General features: G+C 41.8%; 5 protein-coding genes and 1 pseudogene across 5 annotated transcripts; all 6 read right to left on the bottom strand.

Moving 5' to 3' along the window:
* Nucleotides 1–201: 201 nt before the first annotated feature.
* Nucleotides 202–7,394, bottom strand: LOC128753868 (histone H2AX-like; annotated as a pseudogene).
* Nucleotides 2,004–6,444, bottom strand: LOC128753889 (transcriptional regulatory protein AlgP-like). The gene is made up of 4 exons (XM_053856056.1): nt 6,141–6,444; nt 3,864–4,423; nt 3,069–3,403; nt 2,004–2,359 (listed from the first exon to the last, which is right to left on the bottom strand). Exons 1-4 carry the CDS (start codon nt 6,442–6,444, stop codon nt 2,017–2,019), a joined length of 1,542 nt encoding a protein of 513 aa, XP_053712031.1. The 3' UTR covers nt 2,004–2,016.
* LOC128753871 (histone H1-like) lies at nt 3,721–4,491 on the bottom strand. The gene has a single exon (XM_053856031.1). It carries the CDS (start codon nt 4,464–4,466, stop codon nt 3,843–3,845), a length of 624 nt encoding a protein of 207 aa, XP_053712006.1. The 5' UTR covers nt 4,467–4,491; the 3' UTR covers nt 3,721–3,842.
* Nucleotides 7,395–12,892: 5,498 nt separating the features above from the next.
* Nucleotides 12,893–17,117, bottom strand: LOC128753352 (Fc receptor-like protein 3). Its single transcript, XM_053854960.1, has 10 exons — nt 17,038–17,117; nt 16,789–16,964; nt 15,394–15,566; nt 15,199–15,328; nt 14,852–15,124; nt 14,483–14,788; nt 14,306–14,407; nt 14,214–14,238; nt 13,085–13,187; nt 12,893–13,018 (listed from the first exon to the last, which is right to left on the bottom strand). Exons 1-10 carry the CDS (start codon nt 17,115–17,117, stop codon nt 12,920–12,922), a joined length of 1,467 nt encoding a protein of 488 aa, XP_053710935.1. The 3' UTR covers nt 12,893–12,919.
* A 484-nt stretch (nt 17,118–17,601) lies between these two features.
* On the bottom strand, nt 17,602–20,336 carry LOC128754734 (Fc receptor-like protein 5). Its single transcript, XM_053857564.1, has 8 exons — nt 20,324–20,336; nt 19,401–19,676; nt 19,038–19,334; nt 18,692–18,964; nt 18,302–18,622; nt 17,969–18,116; nt 17,820–17,901; nt 17,602–17,720 (listed from the first exon to the last, which is right to left on the bottom strand). The coding sequence occupies exons 2-8, from the start codon at nt 19,633–19,635 to the stop codon at nt 17,700–17,702; spliced, it is 1,377 nt and encodes a 458-aa protein (XP_053713539.1). The 5' UTR covers nt 19,636–19,676; nt 20,324–20,336; the 3' UTR covers nt 17,602–17,699.
* Nucleotides 20,337–20,698: 362 nt separating this feature from the next.
* LOC128754926 (transmembrane channel-like protein 7) lies at nt 20,699–27,978 on the bottom strand. Its single transcript, XM_053857923.1, has 17 exons — nt 27,679–27,978; nt 26,303–26,494; nt 26,021–26,228; nt 25,075–25,205; nt 24,874–25,008; nt 24,757–24,809; nt 24,539–24,678; nt 24,311–24,458; nt 23,793–23,966; nt 23,584–23,732; nt 23,456–23,522; nt 23,289–23,386; nt 23,024–23,210; nt 22,103–22,257; nt 21,892–22,035; nt 21,743–21,821; nt 20,699–20,896 (listed from the first exon to the last, which is right to left on the bottom strand). The coding sequence occupies exons 2-17, from the start codon at nt 26,340–26,342 to the stop codon at nt 20,753–20,755; spliced, it is 2,052 nt and encodes a 683-aa protein (XP_053713898.1). The 5' UTR covers nt 26,343–26,494; nt 27,679–27,978; the 3' UTR covers nt 20,699–20,752.
* Nucleotides 27,979–27,993: the final 15 nt, after the last annotated feature.

The raw sequence follows: 27,993 nt of genomic DNA, 5'->3' as shown, positions 1-27,993 counted from the left end.
TTGCTGCACTCTCAATCTTCTTGGCATATTGTGGGTCACATTCTGCCAGAACACATGGGGATTTTTTTTAGATTCAGTTTTCTGTTCAGTATTAACAGGCGACTTTATTTTACAAGAACTGTGCTTCAAATTATTTAAGCATATTCTCATTTTTAAGCATAATACATGCTCTTGTCAGGTACTTCCTAACGTTACCTTTCACAACTAAATTTAAACTTAAGACCAAGTTAGCCGTAACCATACAAGCACTGCATAACACGGATTGGGACTGAGCTCAGTAATATAAATTGAGTGGCTCTTAAAAGAGCCGTTGGTTTGTTGGATCAGGGTTATCTACTTTGACTTCTCGGTCTTCTTAGGCAGCAGAACCGCCTGGATGTTGGGCAGCACTCCACCCTGAGCGATAGTGACTCCCCCGAGCAGCTTGTTGAGCTCCTCGTCGTTGCGGACAGCCAGCTGCAGATGACGGGGGATGATCCTGGTCTTCTTGTTGTCGCGGGCGGCGTTTCCAGCGAGTTCCAGGATCTCAGCGGTCAGATACTCCAGCACAGCCGCCAGGTAGACGGGGGCACCGGCACCAACACGCTCGGCATAGTTACCTTTACGGAGCAGCCTATGAACACGGCCGACCGGGAACTGAAGCCCAGCTCTGGAAGAACGCGACTTGGCCTTAGCACGAGCCTTTCCGGCGCCCTTACCTCTTCCAGACATTCTAATACCTACGCTCCTAGAGACCTGGAGGTGAATGTCGTGAGTCGTTGGTGGACCTGCATTTAAGCACATACTGCTGCAAAGTCATTGGTTAACAGTTCCACTGATGCTCTTGTCCAATCAGGGTAGAGGATGATTCACCATTCTTGACTAGACACCATCATGGTTGGATATCGACACAGTGTTGCTGTGTTTTTGTGGCATTTTATAGTAAATTATGTTACACTTTTGTTATGATGTCCACGTTCTGTGTCCAACGTTTTTCTTTGTTTCTACGCTATTGTTGCTTGGTTTATGCCTTTACTGTTTGTCAGTACATACAAGTACAAAAATGAAGGAAGGATGACACCCAGACATCTGGGAGTCTGGAGTCACTAAACATGATTAGAACTAGAAACAGAGAACATAAACCTCTGCCAATAAAGATTTTTTTTTTTTTTAAAGAACTCAAACATCATTCCCTAATCGGGAAGACTATTAGAGACCATGGCACTAGTAGTAGCACTACTAGTCTAGTATCCAGGTCATTATTTTACTGTTACACAGGCAAGAATGTGTGACTTAAAAGTTATAGAGTCGATTTCAAATCACATCATTTTGTATTGTATTATGGTAATCGAACCAATATTGTCCTTGAATCAAATCAGGAACCTCAAACCATAATGTGAAGCCAATGGATGTTAAAAGATGAATTGTTACATTGTTGTTGTTTTTTTTAATTTAAACCACATTCCATATGGATTCTCTACGGGCCTCATGCATTTCAATATACATTCTATTGTGATGTATTTTAAGGGACAGGAAATACTCCTAAAATAGCCAAGACAACAATTAAGAAAAGTTGTTTCAATTGCATCCTTACGAACAAAAAACAATGCACAAAAATGTCAGCGACAACGTCAGTTTTATAGTTTTACTCTGAGTCTTGGAGGACCATATAAATAAAGTCCAAGGGTTTTTTTGGGGTATGAGATTTCGCACTTTTTGAGGGAAAGGGATAAAACAAAGTGCTGGGAGCATAAGGACACAAATATATGTATAGGGTTTTTCCTTAAACCAAATCATACTCAGGTAATAAGTGTATTTTGATTGTATCTCCATTACTTTACAAAAGAATTGTCAAAATCCTGTTATATACACTATTTAAAAAGCTAATCCGGCTATACATTAGCTAAACAGTTTAGACATCCTTACTGCTCTCTCTTGTTCATAGTAGTAGCATATGTGGATGGTTCAGGATTGCTATTTAGAGACTGTGGGCGGCTCTTAAAAGAGCCTTTGGGTTGTCTTGAGTTCACAATTGGTTTAACCGCCGAAGCCGTACAGAGTGCGGCCCTGCCTCTTGAGAGCGTAGACCACGTCCATAGCGGTCACGGTCTTCCTCTTGGCGTGCTCGGTGTAGGTGACGGCGTCACGGATCACGTTCTCCAGGAACACCTTGAGCACTCCGCGAGTCTCCTCGTAGATGAGACCGGAGATCCGCTTGACTCCACCACGGCGAGCCAGACGGCGAATAGCGGGCTTGGTGATACCCTGGATGTTGTCGCGGAGAACCTTGCGGTGACGCTTGGCGCCTCCTTTTCCAAGTCCTTTTCCGCCCTTACCTCTTCCAGACATCGTTATAGCTCGAGCGATTTGAACCGAAGTACTTACTTGTAAGTGGTCACACCCTTTTTATATATCTTAGGCGGACGTGATCGAAACCACAATAGAGAACCGCCCAACCACTGGCGTCATCGTGTAACCAAGGAGGCGCCAGCTGAATTACAGCTTTTACAAAATTGTATTTGAAACAGATTTTGATTTATTCGAATGTGCTGACTTTCACACAAAGTTGACATGATTAAGTTAACTTGTTTCATTTAAGCAGGTGTCTACTTGTTTTATAGACACAATCCTGAAATGATGTTATCTTAGTCAAGTATCTTGACTTGCACTTCCACTCTTCATCACGTGTGTATGTTCCTTTAACCATGAAACCCCTGAACCTAAAAAGCTGCAACTGAAGGTGAAAAACAAAAAAAATATTTTTTGCAACGTTTCTTAAAAATGCTGCAGCAATGAAAAAACTGGCATTCGTTGCACACTCGCGCCATACTCTTATATACTTATGTTCTTGCAAATATACAACAGTTCTATGAAGTCTGCCACCGTTTTGTTTATTTGGTGCCAGATCACCCAAATTTTACAATACCTTATAATCGGACAAGAACACAGCTTTCAGAGAAGGTGTGTGGCTCTGAAAAGAGCCGTTGTGAAGTCGAGGCGTGTGGGTTTAAGCTCTCTCTCCGCGGATGCGGCGGGCCAGCTGGATGTCTTTGGGCATGATAGTGACTCTCTTGGCGTGGATGGCGCACAGGTTGGTGTCCTCGAAGAGGCCGACCAGATAAGCCTCACTGGCCTCCTGAAGAGCCATAACGGCGGAGCTCTGGAAGCGCAGATCGGTCTTGAAGTCCTGCGCGATCTCACGGACCAGACGCTGGAAGGGCAGTTTGCGAATCAGCAGCTCGGTGGACTTCTGGTAGCGACGGATCTCTCGCAGAGCCACGGTGCCGGGCCTGTAACGGTGAGGCTTCTTGACTCCGCCGGTGGCAGGGGCGCTCTTGCGGGCGGCCTTGGTGGCCAGCTGCTTCCTGGGGGCTTTGCCTCCGGTGGACTTACGCGCGGTCTGCTTGGTTCTTGCCATTATTTCCTATTTGTAACTTCGACGATATTAAAGCTGATGGCGATGCAGCTCCGCTTTTAAAGAGAATGGGCGGTGTCAGAACAGTGACGTAATTCCCAGACGTGGTCTGATTGGTGATTGACTTTCGCTCACGCCTGCCCATGAGTGTGTTGTGCAAATGAATCCGGTGTTCTTTATCTATTCTGGTCAATGGTGGTGAAGTTGAAGGAGTTAGCTGTGTGACGTCTTTAATATGTACGTGCATTGTATTATTTACTATAATCTACTCATATTGTTGGGCAAACAACTTAAATCGTGTAAGAATCTTGGATGACAGGGATTCAAGTATCTCACACATCTGAGACCAGAATGACTTGTGAATCGAGTGATTCAAGTAATTGGAAACTCTTCAGGAGACGTGGGTGGCTCTGAAAAGAGCCTTTTGAGGGAGACGAGATTTGAACGTCTACTTCTTCTTGGGTGCTGCCTTCTTGGCTTTGGGCTTGGCTGCCTTCTTGACTGGAGTTTTCTTGGCTGCGGGCTTCTTAGCCGCCTTCTTGGGGCTCTTGGCGGGCTTCTTGGCGGCAGCTTTCTTGGGGCTCTTGACGGCAGCTTTCTTGGGACTCTTTGTCGCCGCCTTCTTAGCTGCGGGCTTCTTGGCCGCCTTCTTCGGAGACTTCTTAGCGGACGCGGGCTTCTTCGCTGGGCTCTTGGGCTTCTTGGCCGCTGCGGGTTTCTTGGCGGTAGCCTTCTTGGCTTTGGGAGCGGCTTTCTTGGCTTTGGGAGCTTCTTTCTTGCTCATCTTGAAGGAGCCGGAAGCTCCGGTACCTTTGGTCTGGACCAGGGTTCCGGCAGTAACCAGCTTCTTCACTGCGGTCTTGACACGAGCCTTGTTCTTCTCCACATCGTATCCTCCGGCGGCCAGAGCTTTCTTGATGGCAGCTAGTGACACACCGCTGCGCTCCTTGGAGGCGGACACAGCCTTGACGATGAGCTCGCCGACGCTGGGACCGGTCTTGGCGGGTTTGGCGCTCTTCTTCTTGGCGGCTTTGGCCGGAGCGGCGGCTGGTGCTGGGGCGACTTCTGCCATGTTCTCAGTGTTTCTCTCTCAAACCTCTGTGTAGATTGACAACGCTCAACTGTGTGGGACGTACTTAAACGCAGCATGAGAACCGTGGAGAGTGAAGGCAGCTGCAGCTCCACGAGCAGCGCGACGCAGCTTCCACACTTGTGTTTTCTCTTCGTCGTTCTAAGCAAAAAAGGACAACTCTGGACAAACATAGAAGACTGTAAATGAACATTTGTGATAGCGGACACCTTTCTCTTCCATCTCAACACACAAACACTTGAAATTGTCCTCATACTTTTGTTGTAAATCGTCATAAATTCACCTCATCGCTGTCGTCGGCGCTCCTCCTCATGGATGTCCTCCTGGTTTTTCTTCGATAAAAATAGTAAAACGGATGAAACCGTCGCCAAACCGCGTTGTTAGTGTAGCAGGCTCTTTATTTATTTCATGTAACAGTCAGTTTGATATTCTTTCATCAGCCATGTCGAATGACATGGCGTTTAAAACGCATAGCAAACACACACTCGCCGTGGCTGCTTGATGTCACGTCAATTGTCTTCTGTCCTCTCCAACTTGAAATGAAAGAATAAATGTTTTCAACTAGATTCCATTTGTTGTTAAGAAATGTCTGCATTTCTTAACAACAAAATAGGTCTACCTCCTGCAGTCAGCTGACATGGCCCAGGGGAGTATTTGAACTTTGTGATGTTTGCTGCGTGAACATGCTGTCATGGTTATGATTGATACAGGGATTTTAAAGAGAAAGTTTACACAGAACTATGAGTCTGTTGTTGATTGCCGCGAATACATATTGTGAAGCAGTTTTAGAACCTGTTTGTACTGTAGGGAGTTTAATAAAAATAACATAAAGAACAACCACAAGACATGATGACTTCAACCAGATCCCAAAACCAATTAATATGTGTGGATCATGTATTCATGAAAATCAGTCCATTTTTAAAATGGGGTGGCGCAATTGGGTGACATCGTATCAATATATACATTTATGTATTGAAATCACAAATACTTCTGACAGAAAAAATATGGTGCTTGTCCCCGCTGTACACATATGTGCAGATAACATGGTTGTCCTTTACTGCTGAGGTACTTTGTTATTTAATGTTGGTCAACTAACCACATTTAGGGACGTTGCTCGCACCATCTTGTAGTGATAATGAAAGAAGTCAAGCAAGTAATTCCTATCATAAAATGCAAAAAGAACTAAAGAAAAGCTTGTATCTTAAGGGGATGAAGTAGAGCTTTAGGATGAAGTTAATTCTGAGAAACTATGAATACCAATGATTCATGTTTAAATATGCAAGTAAAAGGTCACTGTCAACAGAAGCAGCTATTAGAAGAGCTTGTGGGTTGAAGGACCACTTCACTTTCTGCTTAATAATAAACCAAATTCCTCATTTCCAAGGATATTTATCTTAGCTTACATTTTAGATTCTAGATACCATAAGATAAACACAACCATTAAAAAAGCACTTAGTGTAAATCACACTTGGTCCCAGTTTCACTTTGCTTCATAGTCTAAAGTTTTTACAGCTACTTTTGTTAAATACACGCATTACAATGGTGCCAGATCACTCAAATTTACTCAGTTCAATTGGAAATAAGAACTCTTGACAGATTTGGGCGGCTCTTAAAAGAGCCTTTGGGTTGTGAACGATTTACTGTTGGTTTAACCACCGAAGCCGTACAGAGTGCGGCCCTGCCTCTTGAGAGCGTAGACCACGTCCATGGCGGTCACGGTCTTCCTCTTGGCGTGCTCGGTGTAGGTGACGGCGTCACGGATCACGTTCTCCAGAAACACCTTGAGCACTCCGCGGGTCTCCTCGTAGATGAGACCGGAGATCCGCTTGACTCCGCCACGGCGAGCCAGACGGCGAATAGCAGGCTTCGTGATACCCTGGATATTGTCGCGGAGAACCTTACGGTGACGCTTAGCGCCTCCTTTTCCGAGTCCTTTGCCTCCTTTCCCTCTTCCAGACATCCTGACGTCAGCTGAGAAGCTGCTGTTAAACGCTAAACCCTGCGTCACTCGTATATAAGTCCAATTCGCGGACGTGTTTGGAGACATACGTTTCGGAAGGGGAGGAGTGTAGTCTTGCGCTCATTCAGACATGCTACAGTTGCACGGGCAATTTGTATACTCTCGATATTAATTATTTAAACACCTTTTTCACACACCCACCTGCTGATCCCGTCATAACCCGGGTGATAATACAACACATTTGCTTTTTAAAATGACCAGTAGGCACGTAACGATGTTATTTTTTACTGCACCGATTAAATAACTAAATTAATCGACATGGAGAGTAATAAGAAAATCATTCATATTCCCAGCTTCAATCGCCGTTTGAGTTGTCTGTGGATTGGGATGTGGTTTCAACGTCGACCGGTTTCTGATATTGTGGGACGACAAAAAAGACGAACTATTCAACTGACTGACTTCCTTAGTGTAATGGAGTTTGTCTTCAAAACGGTTTGGAAACCAAAGCTTCTCATAGTTTAAAGTGGGTGGCTCTGAAAAGAGCCATTGTGTTATTGGAGCCTTTACTTGGCCTTGGCGGGCTTCTCGGTCTTCTTGGGCAGCAGAACCGCCTGGATGTTGGGCAGGACACCGCCCTGAGCGATAGTGACTCCTCCGAGCAGCTTGTTGAGCTCCTCATCGTTGCGGACAGCCAGCTGCAGGTGGCGGGGGATGATCCTGGTCTTCTTGTTGTCGCGGGCGGCGTTTCCAGCCAGCTCCAGGATCTCAGCGGTCAGATACTCCATCACAGCCGCCAGGTAGACGGGGGCGCCGGCACCGACACGCTGAGCATAGTTGCCCTTCCTGAGCAGCCTGTGAACACGACCGACAGGGAATTGAAGACCGGCGCGTGACGAACGGGTCTTGGCTTTAGCGCGGGCTTTTCCTCCTGTTTTGCCTCTTCCGCTCATTTTTTAATATTTTCTAGAGGTGTTTTTCAAGAATGTTTTTACGGCAGCGAACAAGTCCCTTTTATATCTCCGCGTGTAGAGGCGGTTCTTGCTCGGGCATTTGGAAGACAAAGGGTTCTCAGTCTGGGGTCCAGTATCTAATCTCTTTCCTCCAATGAGGAGCCTAGCTACTGACGCGGGTCTCCGGGAAGGCAAGGTCCGCTAACCAATCACGAGCCGGCTCTTTTGCCACTCACATTTTATTAGGTTTATTACCATAAAGGTCGACATTAAAGTGTAATTCCGATCTTTTAGTACTCCATGTGATTCAAGGGCCGCATACTTTGGTATCTCAGGAATTGTGTTTATACTTGCCGTGTATTGCAAAACAAATAATTGTTAAACCATGCGAACAAAATTCCAAAACGGTTTCAATCACACGATCGTAAATATTACATTCTTTGGTGCTTGTTTTTGTGTATCACAATACTCTTAGTTTGGAGTAATTATTCATGTGAAGCAACTGAATAATAAATTGACCTTTTTATAAATAAAAAATATTGAGGAATTTTGAGGACAACAAATATGTTGAATCAGATCAGCTAAGTTATTAACTACAAGCACAGTACCGTCTGCATGTACCATGACCACAATTCTCTCGCCATTTAACCGCATTAAGTTTCCATTAACATATACAATATGTAATATGCAATGCCGCCGATAGAGGGCAGCCTTGCTTCAACCCTCTCTCGACATCGAACTGTCCAGTTAAAACTCTGTTGACATTAACCTGGATGGTAGAATGGGCATATAAAAGCTTGATTTTATCAATAAACCCCCTTTTAAATCATAGCTTCTAAAAACATGCTGTAAATGATCTTGAGAAAAATAATAAAAGCACAAATCATTTTTCTCGTTCCTGACTTCATGTCAGTTAGTTAATAAACAGTTTCACCTGAGATACTGGTTGTATACAGAGAAAGAATATACTAAAAGGCGTCGGACAAAAACAAGAAAGTTTTTTAAAAAAATCATGCAAAGTAAATCAAGCGGATGTTCAAGAAAAAGTGAGGAAGTAAGAGAAAGGTCAGGATCAACAAAATTTCCATATTGTGTTTTCTGTGTGTCACAAGAATGGTTGATGAAGTTCTGAAGTTTCAAAAGAGTCGCGCTTTTGGTCTCCGCCATGAGCCAGAATTCACTTAGCACCCATGCTAACAGTTGCTAACATGGGGGTAATAGCTCCATAACCCAACAAATGACGTCTTTTGATCTTCTTGTGAGAAATAACAATCAAAACGACCATAAATCCATAAATCTGCAGATCATAATCAGCTGATATCAGGTTTGTCGTGTGTTCAGCGCAGACATCAGTTAAGACTGAGGAAAACACACTGGGTCATGTTACACACACACATTTTTTGATTGATTCTTGATTTATTCAATTCAAATTTCAATACAAAAGATAACATTCAAAACCATCACCACTCTTAAAACACATAAAACACAATAGTTACAATCCTCACAATATATAAAGCTATCAGATAGTTAAAACCTCCCACCGCCGACAGTCATTCCTCTTCATGTCCAGTGACCTCTGTCTTTTCAGTTCAATAATTGTCTGCTGGACAGCAGGGGGCGAATCGAACTCAGGCCACCCGAGACCAAAGCTGCAGTGTGAAAAGCCCCGAAGAAAGTGGAGGAGCTGCTGACGGTCAGGTATGTGGTTATCTTCTGTGGAGATTTCAATGCGTACACAGATATAAACGATAGAATCCCAGTCAAACCCCAAGGCTGTCTCAAGAGGGGAGAACTCTGAAAGAGAATAAGCAAGAATTCTAACTTGAAAGACGTTTTTAGTTTTATATCCGAGCAAGGTCGATTTTACACAGTTCAGTCAAAACAGCAAGACACAGATCAATCACGTTTACGTCTCCGAGGGCATCAAACTTGTGTATTATAAAACAAAAATGTTGCTCAATTCTGAACATCTCACTGTGGAAACTGGTCTGTTACTGGGGAATAATTAAGGAAAGGGCTACTGGTAACTAAATGTTGAAATATTAAATGACAATAACACAGTAGACAAATCTGAAATAGAAATGACATGACATGAACATGAAGGAAACATTGAGAGCGTTCTTTAAATATAAAAGTAAAATCCTGAACCAAGAGCGGAATAAAAGACACAAAGACCTAATGGTAGAATATATCAATATACAAACTAAACCCAATACATCTGTAGGAGACAACCACCATTTAAATTAAATACAGTCAGAATTGAGCAATATGAATGTCACCACATCTTCGACTCCAGAACAATAACGTGTGGTGTCCGTTTTGTTGTCATTCATTTTCCCACAATTTCCATTTCTTTTTGCAATTCAATCTCTCGTTTTCTTTCGCTTCTATTTCTTTTTACAAAAATCTATTGTTGCACCTTTAATTATAGTTTTACAATCCTTCCACCATTGTAAGACATCAGACTTCATCAGACTATCATCTTCCATTGCTAATTCTATTACATTTGTGATGTTATTCCTGCATTACTCATCTTTCAGTATCTCTTCGTTCACGCACCACTAACTCTTCACTGCATAATACTAAATCAATTCCACTTCTCTTCAGTGTTCCATATACTACTTGAATTCTTGGGTATTTCCTCTTCCCTGGATTCTTCACTCTCCACAATTCTAAAAAAGCATTGCTTGAAAAATCACTCCTACACATCATATTTACAGCCACACCAAGTCTACAACACCATACGTTAAAATCACCGGCAATAATTCATTTTCCTGGGCAAATTTGACCCATCTTCTCGAAAAACAGCATTCCTCTTGACTATTTGGTACAATTGAAAATAACTTTCATTTTGTTTTCTTTTCTTCAATTTCAATTGTAGTAAATCTTCCATCATTATCTTTTTCACATATATTAACTTTTCCACACACACTGTTTGTTATTAATATTGCAAACCCTTTTGTATGTTTTCTCCATTATTATAGTAAACATTTCCATCCCACATTTTAGTGAATTCCATGACATTTTCCTAATCCCTGTGCGTTTTTGGACACATATAATTTGAGCTTTAGCTAAATGTATTACTTTTTTCATTTTTTCAATACTCTCCAGGCGATTGACGGTAAAAAAAAAGACAAATATACACATCAAGATTTAGAGGATTTTCCTTCAAACAAAAATCCAATATCTAACATATATAAATCTATTCATAATCACTAATATTTGTGAAGATCTAGTCAATCTCCTCCTTTTGTTATAAGTCAAGACGTGGAGTGGGACCCAAGTGCAGTGGTGAAAGTCACAGGGAGGCAGGAGCGAGTCAAAATACAATATTTTAATCATTACCAACAAGAAAACCACAACAGAAAGCGTCACCGAACCGGGAGAAACAAAGCGAAGTCAGAATTTCCAAAATTAGGGCATCATCAAACCGGGAGAAGTCCACAAGCACGAGTAAGAGTCCAAACAGAAAGCGTCACCGAACCGGGAGTCAAACAAACTTAAATCTGTAAACAGAGAGACAATGAACACAATGAACAGACATAGTAAAATCACAGAACAAACCAGGAAACATGCGGAAACAGAGGAAGGAACTAAACTCGACCCCCCGCCCCAGCGTTTCAGAGAATGTAGTCAAAAATGAACAAACTAGAGCACAGAGAGAGAGAACCAATTTACCACATGGAACAATAGGAGTCGATCTGGCACATGTTGCTGGAGTCCAGGTGCTCATATACACAGGTGATCAGGGGTTGAGAAAGCAAAAACAGGACTCAAGTGACCAAAATAAAAGCGGAATCATGACACCTTTCACCCTCTTTTTGTTTCCTCCTTTCCACCATAACTTCCTTTATAGATTTCTTCGTCTTCCATACTTCCTTCCTCACTTATCTGATCCCATTTGACTTCCTACTTCCCTACCTTATTCTCCCCACTGTTACCCAACTCCATTCCATCTGCTCCTTCTTTTCTGTAGTCTTCTTCTTCCCTTCCTCCTTTTTGTGCTTCTTTAGCTTTGGTGTGATCCATTTTTGACTTCCATCCATTCCTCTCTTTTCCACTCCGCCCCTTTGTTCTGGGTCTTTGGTCACATTCCTCCATCTCACATTTGATTCCATTCTTGTCACGCTGTGGAGGTTCTTCTTGTTTCATGGTTGTTTGTTGGTTGACGTCCTCTACTTTTCTCCAAGGACTGCACTCTCATCAGTTCTGTGTTGTTTTTCCTCATATGTTCTTCATCTCATTGTACTCTCCACACAATGTTTTTTCAGATAACCCTTCTCTCCACATAGAAGCTCAGGGCAGTTCCAGTATACATGGCCAGGTTTGATGCAGCAGCGACACCCCTGAACCTGTTTGTCGAATGTATTCCGGTCCTGTGCGGGTATCAAACCTGCTGGAATATGGGAGGACACAGTTTCATCATTAAAAGTTTGAGGTATCGTGTCCCATCTTTGATGTCTGTGCCTGGCCATAACCTCCTCTTAATGGGGGAGAGAGGCACTACACACCAGGCTTTCAGCTTGTCCAGTGTTACTTCATCAGGAAGGTCATCTGCCATTGACATGAGTAACCACAATGTCTCTTGAAATCAGGTCCTATGCACATACAGCCTTCTTTGATTTGTTCCACTACTTCCTCAGTTTTCATTGTTAATTCAAACTTGTTAATTCTCACGATGCTCATCGATGCAATTTTTCCACACTGCTTAGTTACCTCTTTTAGAATGTCCATTGCTTCAGTTTTGTCCTCCATTTGCAACTGCGCGGTTACGTTTTCATGATTGTGGAGTGAGGCAAAAAAAAGCACTCACCTATTCCACAAAGAAAAATTATGTCCAGAAAATAAAGATATTCCACCTCATGTCTGCTTTGAATGATTTATTTAGCCTGAGAAAAAGGCTTGTTTGCTCTCTTTCGCACATTCACACTCTGGCGTCCTTGGACCATGTGAACATCAACAAAAGTGAAGAAATTGATTAAAATGGAAAAGTCGATTTTTGGTAAATTTCTACTATGTTCTACTATGAAGTCTATTGTGATTTTTGTGCCATGTGAAATAACAACACGACTCATTGTTCCCAGCCCACGGGGAAGAACGGACATAAACTTTGCAAACAATTCGATGACAAACATCGTATTTTGTGGAAATAAATGTTAGGTATGTGGTAGAAAGTGGCATCAACCTTCATTTCAATTTTCTCTGGCTCATTTAAACATTGAACAAAAAAGCTATTGTATCTGTCGGATATGACATCGTCCCGCTGCAGGTATCCAAGTAAAGCGAAAAACAATTGTAATATATAATCAGCATAGATTCAACTCCACACTTAGCTGCCAGCAATGTAATTACATTTCACCCATGGTGAAGGTGATATGTATATTTATTGTTTTTATCACAATAATAACAAACAAGACTAAAAAAGAACACAGGTAACTACTCAGGTTTCCGTAGATGCGTCTTCCCCAGTTTAATGCACACAAGGTCACGTGATAATAACTTTACCTGCTGTTGACTCATCAGACCTAAACTGAGCAATTTTTTTCATCTGATATCGCCTCCTCAAAGTCAACAGCTCTGGCTGCCGTTACAACAGCAGCATCCTCACAGTAGCCAGGCACATCCTGCAACACAACATTACAATTCTGACAACACTCTGTGGAGGACAGATAAAGAATGGATAAACTTACCAGCTCATCTTCACACGCAGGCCCCATCCTCTCTGACTCCAGACCCCAGCGGACATATGACAGCAGAATGATAGAACCTCTTGGTTTAATCACGCTGCTCGCACTACAAAACAACATTTCCTCTTTACTTTTTACAACATTGAGCTTTTGTCACACATCCTTCAGAAATAATTATAATTTGAATATGAGCTAATGTATCAATTTTATCAGTTCATGTTGATTCGGTAAGCTATTTTTCACGTGTACCTAATGTGTTTTTTTAATGGAAGTAAATTTATTTTTCCATCATTAATTTCTTAAAAAATCTTTGCTCAAATATATCCCTTTAGCTTTAGTTTTAAATATTTTAAATCATTTGTACCATTGAAAATATTCGTTTATTAATAATACTAAATATTTTAGTCAATTTTCATATTGAACTGATCCATTCCCCTGCTTTCCTGAAGAAAAATATGTTGTATTTTCTGCTCAATAAAATATTTCTGTGAATTGAGATGCAACATTTAGTCTCCTTTTCCTGCAAACATTCAATTCTTCCTTTTGATATTTTGTCTCTTTTGCTAATAATTAGGACTGTCAATAGATGAAAAAAATAATATCAATTAATCACACTAGAGTTGAGTTGACTCATGATTTCTGAGAAATTACTCTCACATTCTGTATCGGTTCTCAATGTAGCTTAAAAGAAAATTAATGGCCGCAGTAGTGAACATTTTTAGATTAAATTTTTTTATCTATTGACAGCTCTACTAATAATTTATGTTGCCAACCACAACTGTTTGTCAAAAAAATACTCCTTGCAATGGCGACACAAATACAAATCTTTGAAACAACAAGTTCACTGCAACATAGCTGGTCTGAGCTCGCCTTGATCTTCATCCAACATTTACACAAATTTCTGAATCTACTACATCAAACCTGTCTTTATATTTCTTCCAATAGAATAACAGAAAGTGAATAAAAAGTGGCACAAGAGTGACCCAATACAATTGAAAGTGGTTTGTCATTCATCAAAATTGTACGGGGAAAAACACATTTGTGCATCTATTGTCCGGTCTCTCCACCTTTGAACCAAGAACCCTTTCATCTTCCTTCTCTGCGCTGTTTTATGATTGTTTATTTCACTCACTTGTTCTTGTTCTCTTTCTTCCTCCCTGAAAGAAAACGAAAACTTACCTTAAATAAGAAAAGACAAACATTTTAAGGAGCTTCTGTACTCACGGAATGCAACTCCAACTGAACAGCAGATGACGACCATCAACACCACAACAGCGAATGATCCAAACACTACTGCCATGACTGATGTAGGAAGGCGATTCAGAGCTTGTTGGAAATAAAAGTTGACTAAGATTTAACATATTTATTTGCACCATATATGATGTAATTTGTCTCCGATACCGTCTTTGTTTATAGGAATCCTCCTGCTGCTGAAGGTCGTGCTGTTGTCAAAGATGTCTGACACCTCACAGTGGTACACGCCGGCGCTTTTTCTATTGACTGACAGAAGCAACACAGATCTTTCTGGAGGCTGGTGGACCATCTGGTAAAAGGCTCCACTCTCAGGCAGGCGGGTGCTGTTGAGGAACCACCGGTAGCGTAGCTGAGAACCCTTTGCTGCTTTGCAGTAGAGTCTGAGACCAATAACAACGTAATTCTCCCCAGTGTCAGTGTCATAATGAAGCGTCACTGGTCCACTGGCAGCCACTGGAGCATGAGAAAAGGTGCAATGAGGAGCAGCTCCAGTGACTGACTGACTCAAACACTTACCCACTTCTATAGGCAATAACAAACTGGAAGCAACTTGAGCTCCATTGTCAGCCTGGCACCGGAACCATCCAAGGTGTCGGTCCAGCACCACAGGAATCCTGAATGTGGCTTTCATGTCATCCACAGTGTCACTTGAAATAAGATGAGTCTCTTTGAAAAGCCGAAACGTGATGGGTGGCGTTCCTCGCAATGCCTGGCAGTTGACCACAGCGGAGTAGTTTTGTGTTGCTTCCTTCATAACAGTGAAGAAGATTTTCACATCGGACACCAACTCTGAAAGAAACAGTTGGAAAGATCCAATTCTGAGAAGCTTCTTGGAACTAAAGTCAGCTATGAGATGAACCAACCCTTGACTGTGATTAAGACGTCAGAGCTGTTGGCGGTGAAGACTTGGGATGTGTTGAACTGGTTTGTCGCAACACACATGTAGGAGCCGCTGTTGTTTCTGCTGGTTCTGAAAGCATCCATGACATTGTGCTGCGGCCAAACCCACAAAGTGTTTGGCTACATTCAAACTCAGACACCACCGACCTGTTGATCACAAGATGGTCTGGACGGTCCGGGAGCGAAGACAGAGGGAGCAGTTGACCATTCAGCAGCCACTTGTAGGAGACATAGCTTCCAGCCGTGATCGAACAACTAAGTTTTAATGACTGTCCCTCTAGAAACTCGGTTGGACCCGAGAGGACGTGAACCGTTGCACTCTTAACTGGTTCTGCAGGAGAGAGAAACATACAGGATGAGATCCAGGCCGTTCTAGTAATTATAGACTGTTATTGCCTGGAGTAATATAGGGGACAATTGTAAGACTCCATTTGAGAAACACTTCTTTCCGTTGAAATTATTGTTGTAGTCTCCTGTTATCCCTGGATTGATTTTTCATTTAAACTCTGATCCTCTAGAATGAGGGTCATCGACTCTAACTCTCAGGAGACAGTTCATGAAACGCACAGCTATAGTCAAAAAACGAATCTGCCACCATTTGGAGAAGTTTGGTACTGTTGGATCCAACCAGGACAGCCACATGCAAGACTGGTGGTTGCTTTACAGGAAAAAACGTTTTTACCAGAAGCCAACGCTACGTATGAAAAACAAAATTGGAAATACAATTTCAAGTGGCTGATTTCCTGATGTCTGTTATTAATGGCCGTCAAGTAAGAAGAAAGAAGTCCCACAATATGCAACACTTATAACAGCTGACATTATTTCAGCTGAACATTTGAGTCAATACCTGGTCACTGATACAATTTATTTTTGGCCCCCTCAAAGATTAACCTCTGATCTGAGTTTAAATACAACTTGCTAATACTTAAAATATGTTCATTTATTTATTAATCATTATTATCACTATCGTTATGATTATTATTACTATACACAACATAATTTCACTATTTTACACAACACGTTCCTTAAATCACATTTATTGAAGTTTCTAATCGGTGCACACAAGTTCCCCTCCACTGGTGGTTCTCTCAACTACAGTGGTCTCAGGAGGCCATGAGGCAAATTTCACTGCACCAAGATATTATTAGAAGTTCTCTTTTACCCTTAAGTTTATAAACTACAGTTCTTTATTGGCACAAATGGAGTCTGCACAAACTATATTCCTGTCCCTGAGGAATTCTCTAAGTGGACTTCATCTATTGGTTCAAGCAAGCATCCCAGCACAGATCCAAATATTTGATTTATCTTCTGGTCAGTTGTAGAAAGTATGTTGCAGATATCTGTATTGCTTCCTTTATATTTTGAAGTCCACAGGACAGACAGACAGGAAGTCAGCAAATCACCTCAAGCTTTAACTTAACTTGAACTCTCCAATTAACCCTCTGGAATGGCTTTACATTCTGCCTGCTCAGTCTCAGTCAAGTCAAACTTCCCCACTACATTTTCCATCCCTATTTCAGTTCTATCTGATGAAACGCATGAAATCCACTCACCAATGACTCTCAGACGGTGTGTGTTGCTAACAGTTTGCTGAAATGTAGAATTGTTCTGCGCTTTGGCGACACACTCCAAGCTTCCATCATGATGCCACCTGATGACCATTGCGATCTCTGCAGCCTCTCCGTTCAGAGAGCTGAACTCACCCAGCAACTTCGAACGATCCCCTGTCCTGCACAGGTATAACCCCTTAACACAGCCAGTTAAGACAACCATCCACCCAATGACAGAGAAGGCATGCTAACTTAAACAGCTGGAAGAGAACAGATTCATTTTTCGGGTAGACCGGGAGTTCACAGTGGACGATGACCACACTGTTCAACATAGCCTCGGTGGGAGCAACCAGCACTGGGCGTCCAATAAACGACAGATCTATGATGGTAAAAATACAATTGTATTTATAGTATTTATTACAGAAATCAAAACTGAGCCCACAGAAGTAAACACAAGACTTACAGCTCTCCTTGATCAAGCAGCACAGTCCTGAAAGGCAAAACAAGAGTTTTAGAACATTCAGTGTTTCACTTAAGTGAAGTGTCACTTACCCAGCACCGAGACAAAATGAACCTGAAACATCTTTGGATGATTTGTGTGTGTGAGAGAGAGAGTGTGTGAAACGCTGGAGATGGTTTCTTCAGTTAGAAACCAAAAACATATTTGCCTTCGCACAATTCAAAACACATGCACCCAGCTGTTGTCTACTGATAACAAGGAGCTACACCCCTGTATCACGACAAGACACGATCACAAGTTAAGAAAAAAAACAGTCAGCATTTTTACGTGAAGGTTTATTAAAGAAAGAAAATACACACACAAATACAGTTCTACTAAATCAAGACTCCTCCAAGAGTGAACATGAATTGTAGGCTAGAGCTCCAGAATGTTGCACAAAGTTGGACGTCGTTCCTCACAATGTGATCTCGGAGCCCTGAAATAAAAAAAAAAAGATGAGACCGTTCCTTTAGCTATGATCACACTTTTTCTGCACAGCAAGTATGCAAGCCTACAGTGATGCCCTTCCATGTACCTGATGGTTGACATCTCTCTCTGAAAAGAAGGAGTCAGACCGGAACCTGGTTGCAGACAAGGGATGTGCAAAGGAACTGCGACTGCAAAATAAAGTCAACATCAGTTGCAAGCTTATGACAAAAATACATACCTACAATTCAGGCTTACCGTGTTGCTGCATAGTATCCATAGTTCGAGGACGCAAATTGTTTTTGCTCCAATATCCTGAATACACAGAAGACTCCCACCACCAAAAAGAGGAAGAGGAAGCCACAGAAAGCGATGGAGATGAAGTCTACTGTCGTGGTGATTCCACCTGCAAGAATGTGAGAGGATTTGTGTTACAGACAGTAGAACCAAGGGAGGTGAAGGGCAGAGTGCAGGCAGGGTGGAATGGATGGAGATAACCGAGGGTAGGAAGCTGGTCATAATGTTGTGGCAAGCTGCTGGAGGGGGAAATCGATAATTAATAAGAGGATTTAAACAAAAATACATTTTTACCGGGTACACGGACAAGGACAGGAGGACTTTCCAGCCACACACCAGACTTGTCATAGCGGTCCCTGGCCTTGCAGCGGTAATACGCAGTCTCCTGTGGTCCAACTTTGGCCAGGACTAAGGTGCGTCTGTGGTCAGTCAGGACAAAGTGAGGTGGGGAGGCGAGGTGGTGATGCTCAAAAGTCAGCAATGAGTCATTCATCATCCAGGAGATGAGGGGAAAGCTTCCTCTACTGAGCAGACACTTCAGTCGGGCAGCAGCCAGTTTGGAATCTGCTCCGTAGAGATACTCAACTTCCACCTTTATGGTGCCTCCGACGGGAACTGGACAGTCAGAAAGGAGAAGTGACGAGTGATGATGCTTTATAACAAAGAAAGTTTAATTGTCCTTACCTACTTCCAGCGAAACAGGCTCACTTGTCAGGTCTTGCGCCTCAGTTTTCACCCGACAGCGGCCCAAGCCCATGTCCAGGCCTGGTTCCGCAGTGATGCTGAACCAGACAGCACGAGAATCGGCTGATGTGACGGACTGCACCTCCTCATCATCGATTAAGAGAGAGAAGTTGGCAGGTGGACTCCCCCTGGATGCCCGACAGCTAACGTTCCCACGATAACAAGGACCATTTTTGTAGATGAAGAAGGAGATTGTTGGCTTCACAAAATACACTGTTAGGGACACAAGATGAGGAGGGATCTTTTAAGAAATGCTACAGGGTGGAGATTCTTCTCTGTGACCAACCTCTGACGCCCACCACGATCTCTGTGCTGCTGGAGAATCTCCTGGTGTTTTGCACTTGAGACCAGGCTATGCAGTAATAACTCCCAGCATGCTCAGCTGTCGCATTGCTCACCACCAGCTTGTTGCCGGTGATATTCAGTAGAGGCGAGGTTGTGGATGTGACTTCTGTCCGGTTGAAAAACCATGTGAAATAAAGATGTGTGCCTTTCATGACGCCACAACGCAAGACAAAGCGAAACCCTTCGAAGACCACCAGGGGGGATGGTTCAGTGGTCACAACTGTTTCTGATGGGGGAACTGGAAGCAATAAAATCAGACATTTATTCCTTCAACAAATTTGAACCACGAGGCTCCTGTACTCACTGACTACTCTCAGCCTCAGGCTGTTGCTGACTTCTGCGCGTCCTCTGGACTTCACCTTACATTGGTACCAACCCTCTGATGCTTCAGTGACCCTAAATGAGAAGGACCATGGAGGATGCCCGCTGTGCTGGATCCCTTGGGCGGGGTCCCCATTTTTCAGCAGATGGTAAGTCACAGGCTGTGAGAGGTTAGATGAAACACATCGAAATGACACCCTGGAGCCAATATAGGCCATGTCTGGACCGCTGAGTGCTGGCCTCAGTGAGGTGGACACACCTGAATAATGAGAGGACAAATGAGGCCTTTCCTTTCTGTATAAAGAAGGATCATTTTTCTGATTGTGGACTTCAACTTCGCTTGTAACTTCTTGTTCAGGTGTAGAATTGTTCGGCCATTCGATTGTAGAGAGCACATTTTTAAAGAAAACACATCCCATGTATCTAAAGCAGCTTATCTCCAGGGCACCTCCAACCTAAGGACATTGCCAAATTGTGTCTACGAAGCCCACAAAGTAGTAGGCAATGGACGACATCCCTGCAAATCACCAAATGAAGTGCTGTCCATATTTCTTCTTCCAGAAGCTGTGGGCGGGTCTGAGGAGCGCCCAGAGCCAGAAGTCTGTTTTTCATGTGTGAACCAGTAAACAGTTCAAAAATATACAGGAATAAGTTTCTCAAACGTACAGAACTTTATACACTTAAAATGGATTAAATTTTTATATGCCTGAAGCTCATTTTCATTTTCAAGAAGCGTTTGTGAGAGAAGGCCTTGCATCAAAAAGTAGGCCTCAATATTTTAAATATTACCCTTTATTAATGGACGAATAAGCACTTAAATCTGTTAAAGTAATGCTGTGTAAAAAGTGTCTGTGAGAGGTGTTGTGTTGAATATATTTTAAGAAAACTTAACTTTAAAAAACTTACATATTCCAATGAGGAAATTAGCCAATGCTGCAAAAAAAGAACAAATAAATCTGTCAAATGACACATGTTTGAGCTCAACTGAAACTATTGACTCACCCAAAATTGGCAACAAATAGAGAACAATATTCTTCATAACTGCAGTCTATGTGTATTACTGACATGAGCTATGAGCGTTTCTATGTGCGTATCATCTGTGGGTGTCACACGTGTGTTGCATCTAGATAACACATCGACATGCGTGTTTTGCTTTGATGCAGTGTGTCCAAAACAAAAAAACTTGATAGAGATAGAAATTAAAAACTAAGTTACTTGCAAATATATCAATGAAAAGTCAACAAAATGTGTGTAAAAACACATTTATTTGGTTATATTTGAATTATATTCGAGCATTAAAGCCAAATTTAAAAAGCATCATGTTTATGTTTCCATTTAAAGTCGCTCCACAGACTGTAAAGTTTGGTCGAGGTTTGCATCTGAAATCTTGCTTTTCGATCTCTTCCTGGGTCTGGGCTTCTTTTCTTCTTTGAACGTTGTCATATTTTTGATCACCAGGAAGCGCTTGTCTGAACTGCTCTGTAAGGAGAAGACAAAAACCGTCAAAGGCACTAACACATGAAATCAATTGATCACAGTCAGGATTTAATATTATAGAATGTCGATTAGCTATTCAGTATTCTCATGTACAGTCACCCAAATGTCGATCTTTCAAATCCGATTAGACGCCTAAGGCTGTCACAGAATTCCTCAAAATGCAATGAAAAAAAAAACAAAAAAAACGGATGTTATTCAATATAAAAAGACCAAGTGAAGTCCAAGTTTCTGACCCCAATTTCCTTGCTACTCATGCTGTCTTTGCTGTCAATTTTCTGCAACTGACTATCTCTACGAAAGAGGTTTTGTCATCACAAGATGCCTGTTTGTCTCTCAGCAAAATAAGTATATTTACAGGAAACATTGATCATAGCGCAAGGAACTGATGAGCTCGTGCTCGTCTTCCGAATTATTATTTTTTTCACTCACTAATTTTGTACAATCAAGTTCTGGAACGCTACTGCCACCCACCGTCCTATTAAGTTCATTGCGTACAAATAAGCGGCATATCTGAAGCTTTTCTTGTAGTGTTTTTGCCTTGGTGAGTTCTGATTCTGTCATCAGTGATTAAGGAAACACTTCCGTCACTATTCCTCCTTCCTGTTCGTTCGTGTGCCCCGCTTTTTCAATTATTGTACTGGCGTTAGAGGCTATATTTGATGATGTAGGAGGGGGGATCCAGAAGTATTGTGTTACACAAATAAGAATACAAGACGTGACCCTTGACCCAACATAGATACAAAAGTGACATCTTTCAGTTTGAAATACTTGTTTATCCTGTCAATATGTCATTTCTGTTTGTGCCCCTCTTCTGTAGTTCAGACTCACCGAAGCTAACACGTTTTTAAGACTCTCAATGGCTCTTCTGTTGTTTCTCCCCAGAGACACAAACCAGATCAAGATCATGCTGAAAGATAAAAACAGGGAAATCAAATATATTGAGGAGCACGCCGCCCACCAGATGAGGTCGGTCTTACATCTCAATGAGCAGCAGCGGCAGAGCAAAGGCTTGTGAGCTGAGATAGTAAATAGCTGACTGAGCATGTGTGGGCAGACTGGTCACACACACATTGGCCACACTCAACAGAGTTTCTCCGGTTCTGAAAGGCCCATGTGCAGTGCTGGAAAAAAATACATGTGATTACACCTGATGAAGCTTATTGGTGTGGAATTGATTTCAATTATTACGCGTTATTTTTCGAAGATTCTTGGAGGTGAAAGTTGAAGATCAGCGTGGTCGCAGCCATCAGGACCCCCAGCAACAGCATGAAGTGGAAGAGAACTGATGAGTTAGAGGCTCGGAACAGCCTCTTCTCAGCCACACAGCAGCGCAGGACTGTGAACTACACAGTATATACACAGGCGTTGTGATCACTTTGGTTGAGAAAAGAAGGCAATGGAGAGCTGTATAAAACTCCATTGGTTTAAGGGTGTTAGCCTCTAGAGTACAGACACAACAAAGTTGTTTCAGTATGTACCAATTTACCAAAGACAATTGTGGCTGCATATTGGTCAAGTCATATAGCAACCAGACTTCTTCTTTAGGACTGAAAGATAAAGGCTGTATACTGGCTTAAAGCTTCAAATGGTCTTAGCAATACGTTGTATAAAACAAGTCAAATAAATGAATTAATAAAATAATAAAATAATTCCAAAACAGACAATTACAAACGTGAGACAAATCACAAAAATAAAATAAATATAATTGCAAAAAAGCCTATAAACAGACAAACAAAATTAAAATTTTAAATAAACAAAATAAAAAGAAATAAAAAATGTGTCTGAGTCAGATACTAGAATTAAACGATTCAAATAAATATGTAAACTTTTCAGGCCATATCTACCATTTTCAGGAGAAGATCAGCACATGTCAGTATTGCTATTTGAATCCACGGATATTTTTGAATGACTATTCCAGATGCTTGAAAAGCTGTTAAAATAAACGTTTCACAATGATAGTGGTTTGGGGAAAAAATGACCCTTACTCAAGAGGCTTTAAGTTAATTATACAATTGTAGAAAATTGATTAAAAAATGATAAAGGGAATATAAAATAAAAAGCTTAGTTATACATTTATATCATTATTATTATTATTAAGAAAAGAAGAACCTTTTTGACGTAGATGGTCAACATCAGGGTGAAGGTGCTGATGAGAGGCAGCAGAGGGCAGAAGTACACTCCCACCCAAGACACCGTCTGCGCATAAACCAGGTCCAGCACGTTGAAAGGAATCTCAAAATATTGCTCCCCCAACATCCGGGCCAGACAAGAAGAGGGGTACTTTTCAACCATCAACCTTTCAAACATAATAATTACAAAAATAGCTTATATCGTGTCAAAATAATCAGCTTTATGAGCAGACTCTTAAACCTACTTCTTGGGGAAGCTCAGGAGGAAGGCTTTGCAAACTGTGGTGAGGAAGCTGAAGACACAGAGTTTGTACATCTCCTGACCAAAATGGTCCTCCCTGTGCTATAGAACACATTTGTTTGAAAATCATTACACAAAATGAGCGTGAAAGCCAGTATTAACTTCACTTACTTGAGGGCTTCCAGTAATGACAAAGTATAAGTAGATCCCCAGAGATGTTAACTTTAAGACGATGCTCCTGAAGCAAACATCCACTGAGTAAGTTTGTGTTTGTTTTTAAAGTCAACTTGACTTCCCACCTGACCAGAGTTACGTTGACCTGAGTCGTGAAAGAGTATTCTTCAAACGCAGCGATCTTCCGGAAGATAAGAGGCAGGATTAGGTTGACAGAGGTGATGGTGATGGGAGGCAGGTACTGGAATGGAAGTCTGACAAACCAGTACTGGTCCTGTTGGGGAATGAAAAGTTAGACACGTACGGAGCACAACGTTCAGCCATGAGGTCGTACCTCCAGTCCCTTTTTCTTCGATATTTCTATGGCTTTGTAGATTAAGTAGAAGGACCCAGCCAATAGTAACAGGACGATTATGTTGAGGAGGGACCTGAGGAAGTGGATACAAACACGGCGCCCAAGTGTCCTCTGAGTGATGGAGAAATGGAAACTCTGCTCAAGCAGAAGAAGCTGGAAAGACAGTGGAACAGTGATTGCAATGAGTGAAAAGTCAAGTCCGAATGTACTGCTCCGTAATTTAAGTTGGAAATCTAATTCAAGAAGCCAAAGCCGTGGAAAGCGCCCTCTGTGAAGCCATCCATCTTGCTAGTAGTGGTCGTCATGAATTTGGGTTTCAAGATAATGAACTGGTCTATAGAGGAACCCTTGAAGTTTAACCCAAATATGTCAAACCGGGCTGCACTGAGGCCGTCAAAGTCAAGTGCAAACAAGTTGCAGAACTTTTACCTGGGTCAATGAACAAACCACTGAACAGCTTTGTTTAAATCTGAACCATCGGTTTATAATGCGTTCACCTTAAGTCCATTTCGAATGAAGCTGTGTTTTCGCTCGGCAGAGTCGGGCTCCTTGATGTTGAAGTCCCACCCACAGAAGATCCTGAAGCTCACGTTCATTCTGTATTGACTTCCTAGAATCCAATTGTGCTTGTACCCGACAGCAGTTCTGTCAGAAGAAGGGTCGCAGAAGACATTTGAAGCCCATAGATATAAAATAGAAGTGCTCTGATGTTTTCCATCACAGACCTACGGACTGCCATGATCAGACTGATCAGAAGGATGCTGAGGATCCCAGCGACGTACAATTGTGGTGTGTTCACACAGGGTGAGTCCAGGGCGCCACGGGTGTAGTAGTCAAAGTAGAGCGGAGAGCGGGCCAGAAAGCCCTAATAAGAGGACTAGCTGTTACCACTTCCCTACTTAGATGAAAAGTATCATGTTAAAAATAAAGGATAAAAACTCACGGATCCCAAAAAGAAATCCAGAAAGGAGTCATTACTACCAAACACCAATGCTTCTGTGGAACCAGACACGGAAGTGTTTGTCAGCGGTGCTTTTTTTAAATGATCATTGACACCCACCACTGTTGTTGCTCCTGCCATAGTATACGGTCGGTCCCAAAATGAAGGTCCAAACAAGAGCACAGTTGAGCATGTTCAAGTAAACCAGATATCTGAGGAAAACAAAGTAGGCCTTCACGCCCACTCCGAACCTGCCTGGGAAACAACAGTCAGAGTGTGATGGACACAAAATGAAAAGAGAAGTTCATCTAACTCTGTTACCTTCGATGGTATGAAGCATTTGCTGCCATGGCAACAGACTTTTTAGGACACCTCTCATTTGTGCCCATCTTCTCCTCCCCTTGCTGCTCTTCCAGGACTCCCAGGCGTCTATATTTTGGGTACGCCTGTCCCTGTTTGGACAGTAGAGGACGCGTATTAGACTCAATTTTGATTTTTCAGCACCAGAAGTGTGATAATGGTTTTTAGTGAGACTAAGGAGGAGGTAGGGAGAAGCTGAAAATGTGCAAGTGAATGAGAGAATTGATGAAAAAAAAAAAAGAGGTGCCAGGTAAAAGGAGTTGGGGACAACAAACACTGAGGATCATGTATAAAAGGAGGACTTGAAAAGGACCGGTATGACTGTGGTAGCGCATAATGCAAAAGAACACAGCTCAGCTTTATCTTCCGCACAATCAAAACGATATTTTGCACGCTCGATTTATTACTATAAATAGGATTCCAAAAATATTTACAGACATTGTACTATGACATTTAAAAAAAATCATTCAAGCAAAATACTGAACACAGCTCAAGCAGCAGACCAAATATATTTTCCAGGAAACAGGAAATTAGTCTTATCACAATGTGATAAGCATCTGTTCTGATAATTTTATGTTAATAGTTGTAAGAAAAACATTATCAGCAGTTTGTTTCAAAAGCGGAGAATTCTCCTCCATCACCACGTCACATCAGAGACACACAAATATCCACTTCTTAAATGAAATGGCCTTCCATCTGCATGACCTTAATCTTGAGTGTAATCTAGTGTTAAGCACAATTTAAAGTAGAATTATATGAATCTATGTATTGAACTTGGTGACTCTGAGTTTGACATCGGCACCTAGCCATTGCCGCGCACTCATGAATAAATAACAACTATAAGAGGTTACAGTCATTAGATGAAAACTTTATCTAAATAAAGGCTACTTCATCATTGTACAGCCACCTGATTTCTCTCTTTCGTTGAAGGCAGACGGGCAGATTCTTGAGGGGCTGCTGACTTGTCTTTTCTCTGGGTTGTCGGGATGAGTGCCCGTCGGGACCATCGTGCGACGACAGTTCTGATTGGCCAGCCTGGCTGCTGGGCAACAGATCGTAGATTTCTGTGTTATAGTAATCACATTCCGATGGCCAGGTGACTGGAGAGCCGTCATCTGTGGGAGGGAGAAAAGATGAGCTCGGCTGAAGTTCATTCTGTAAGATGATGAGAAAGTGAGAAACCTTTTACCTGAAAGAGCCTCAGACTTTTCAGGGACGCAGTCTTCCATTTGATCGAAAATACTACCTCGTCCGCCAAATGCGAGGTCTGCACTCACTCTGATAATCCAGATTAGGAGAAGGCAGTAGTAGCTGCCAAAATGAGAAATAAGAACCAAAAAAGGAAATCACATGACAGGATGCAGAAACCAGCAGTGTAAAGCTGAAACACAAGAAACAAAAGATTATATTCAAGGAAGTAGAAAAAATTCAAATGGTTAGCGCATTGATGCTACACATGCTCTGATGTGAAGAACATATAATGGGCTCCATCAGTGATGGTTCCCCACAAATGGACTCGATAACATACTGAATAATGACCTCACTCCACAGGCATGACAATGAGGAGATTAGCAATGGCTCTCATTAACGGAGATGGATGATAAGTGGCTAACCCTCTTCAACCACAAGCACATCAGCGATCAGCCAGGAAACAACTCGGACTAAGTTCTTGTACTAAACATGTTTGGCATGATTTCTACATTTAAACAGAGCCAAGAGGGCGTGTCAGATCACGTTACTATCATGTGCAATACTACTATGACATTTAAAAAAACTCATTCAAGCAAAATACTGAACACAGCTAAAGCAGCAGACCAAATATATTTTCCAGGAAACATATGCATATGATGAAGGGTACTTCATCGTATGCGATTGTGACCTCACAATCGCATACGATGAAGTTTATTTAGATCAATTTTTCATCTAATGACTGTAACCTCTTATAGTTGTTATTTATGCATGAGTGCGCGGCAATGGCTAGGTGCCGATGTCAAACTCAGAGTCACCAAGTTCAACACATAGATTCATATAATTCTACTTTAAACTGTGCTTAACACTAGATTACACTCAAGATTAAGGTCATGCAGATGGAAGGCCATTTCATTTAAGAAGTGGATATTTGTGTGTCTCTGATGTGACGTGGTGATGGAGGAGAATTCTCCGCTTTTGAAACAAACTGCTGATAATGTTATTCTTACAACTATTAACATAGAATCATCAGAACATATATATATATATATATATATATATATATATATATATATATATATATATATATATATATATATATATATATATATATATATATATATATATATATATATATATATATATCCTTGCTCAGTAGTGTATTGCAGGACAGTAACTTGGTATGGGCGGGGGTCCATTTTGCCCGAGCCCCACAAATTCCTTGAAACGGCCTTGGCTGGGATTTCATTGTTCTCTATAGAGTCCGTCAGTTTGTCAACACAGTTTTATACAGTCGCGCTGTATGCAGTGTCATTCAGCGTGAATTGTTCGGCTCACGTGATGGCTTTTCACCCAGCGCTCTTAAACACAACTCACGACTATTAAACTTTGCACCAACTTGGAAGATTCAACTTGCTCAACGTTCAGTCAGACAGGTTGAGTGGCTTCGGGAATGAACAAAGTCTACAAACTGATGGGTAGAGGGCGAACTTAATAGCCAAACAGCAATGTATATTTAGATATCAATATTTCAGGCAATAAGCCAAGATGATTTTTGATACGATTCAAAGCTACATTGCCATTGATAATAGCTTGCCAACGTCATAGTTTAATGCACAAATAGCAAAGAGAACAGGAACACCCCTTCAGTGGCAGTGGTTTGCTCCTGTCTGTGCGCTCTCTCTCTCTCAT

Source organism: Synchiropus splendidus, chromosome 2 (genome assembly GCF_027744825.2).
Source record: "Synchiropus splendidus isolate RoL2022-P1 chromosome 2, RoL_Sspl_1.0, whole genome shotgun sequence".
NCBI classification, from domain to species: domain Eukaryota; kingdom Metazoa; phylum Chordata; class Actinopteri; order Syngnathiformes; family Callionymidae; genus Synchiropus; species Synchiropus splendidus.
Note: the sequence above shows the minus strand (reverse complement) of the source record. Positions and strands in the feature narration are given on the sequence as shown.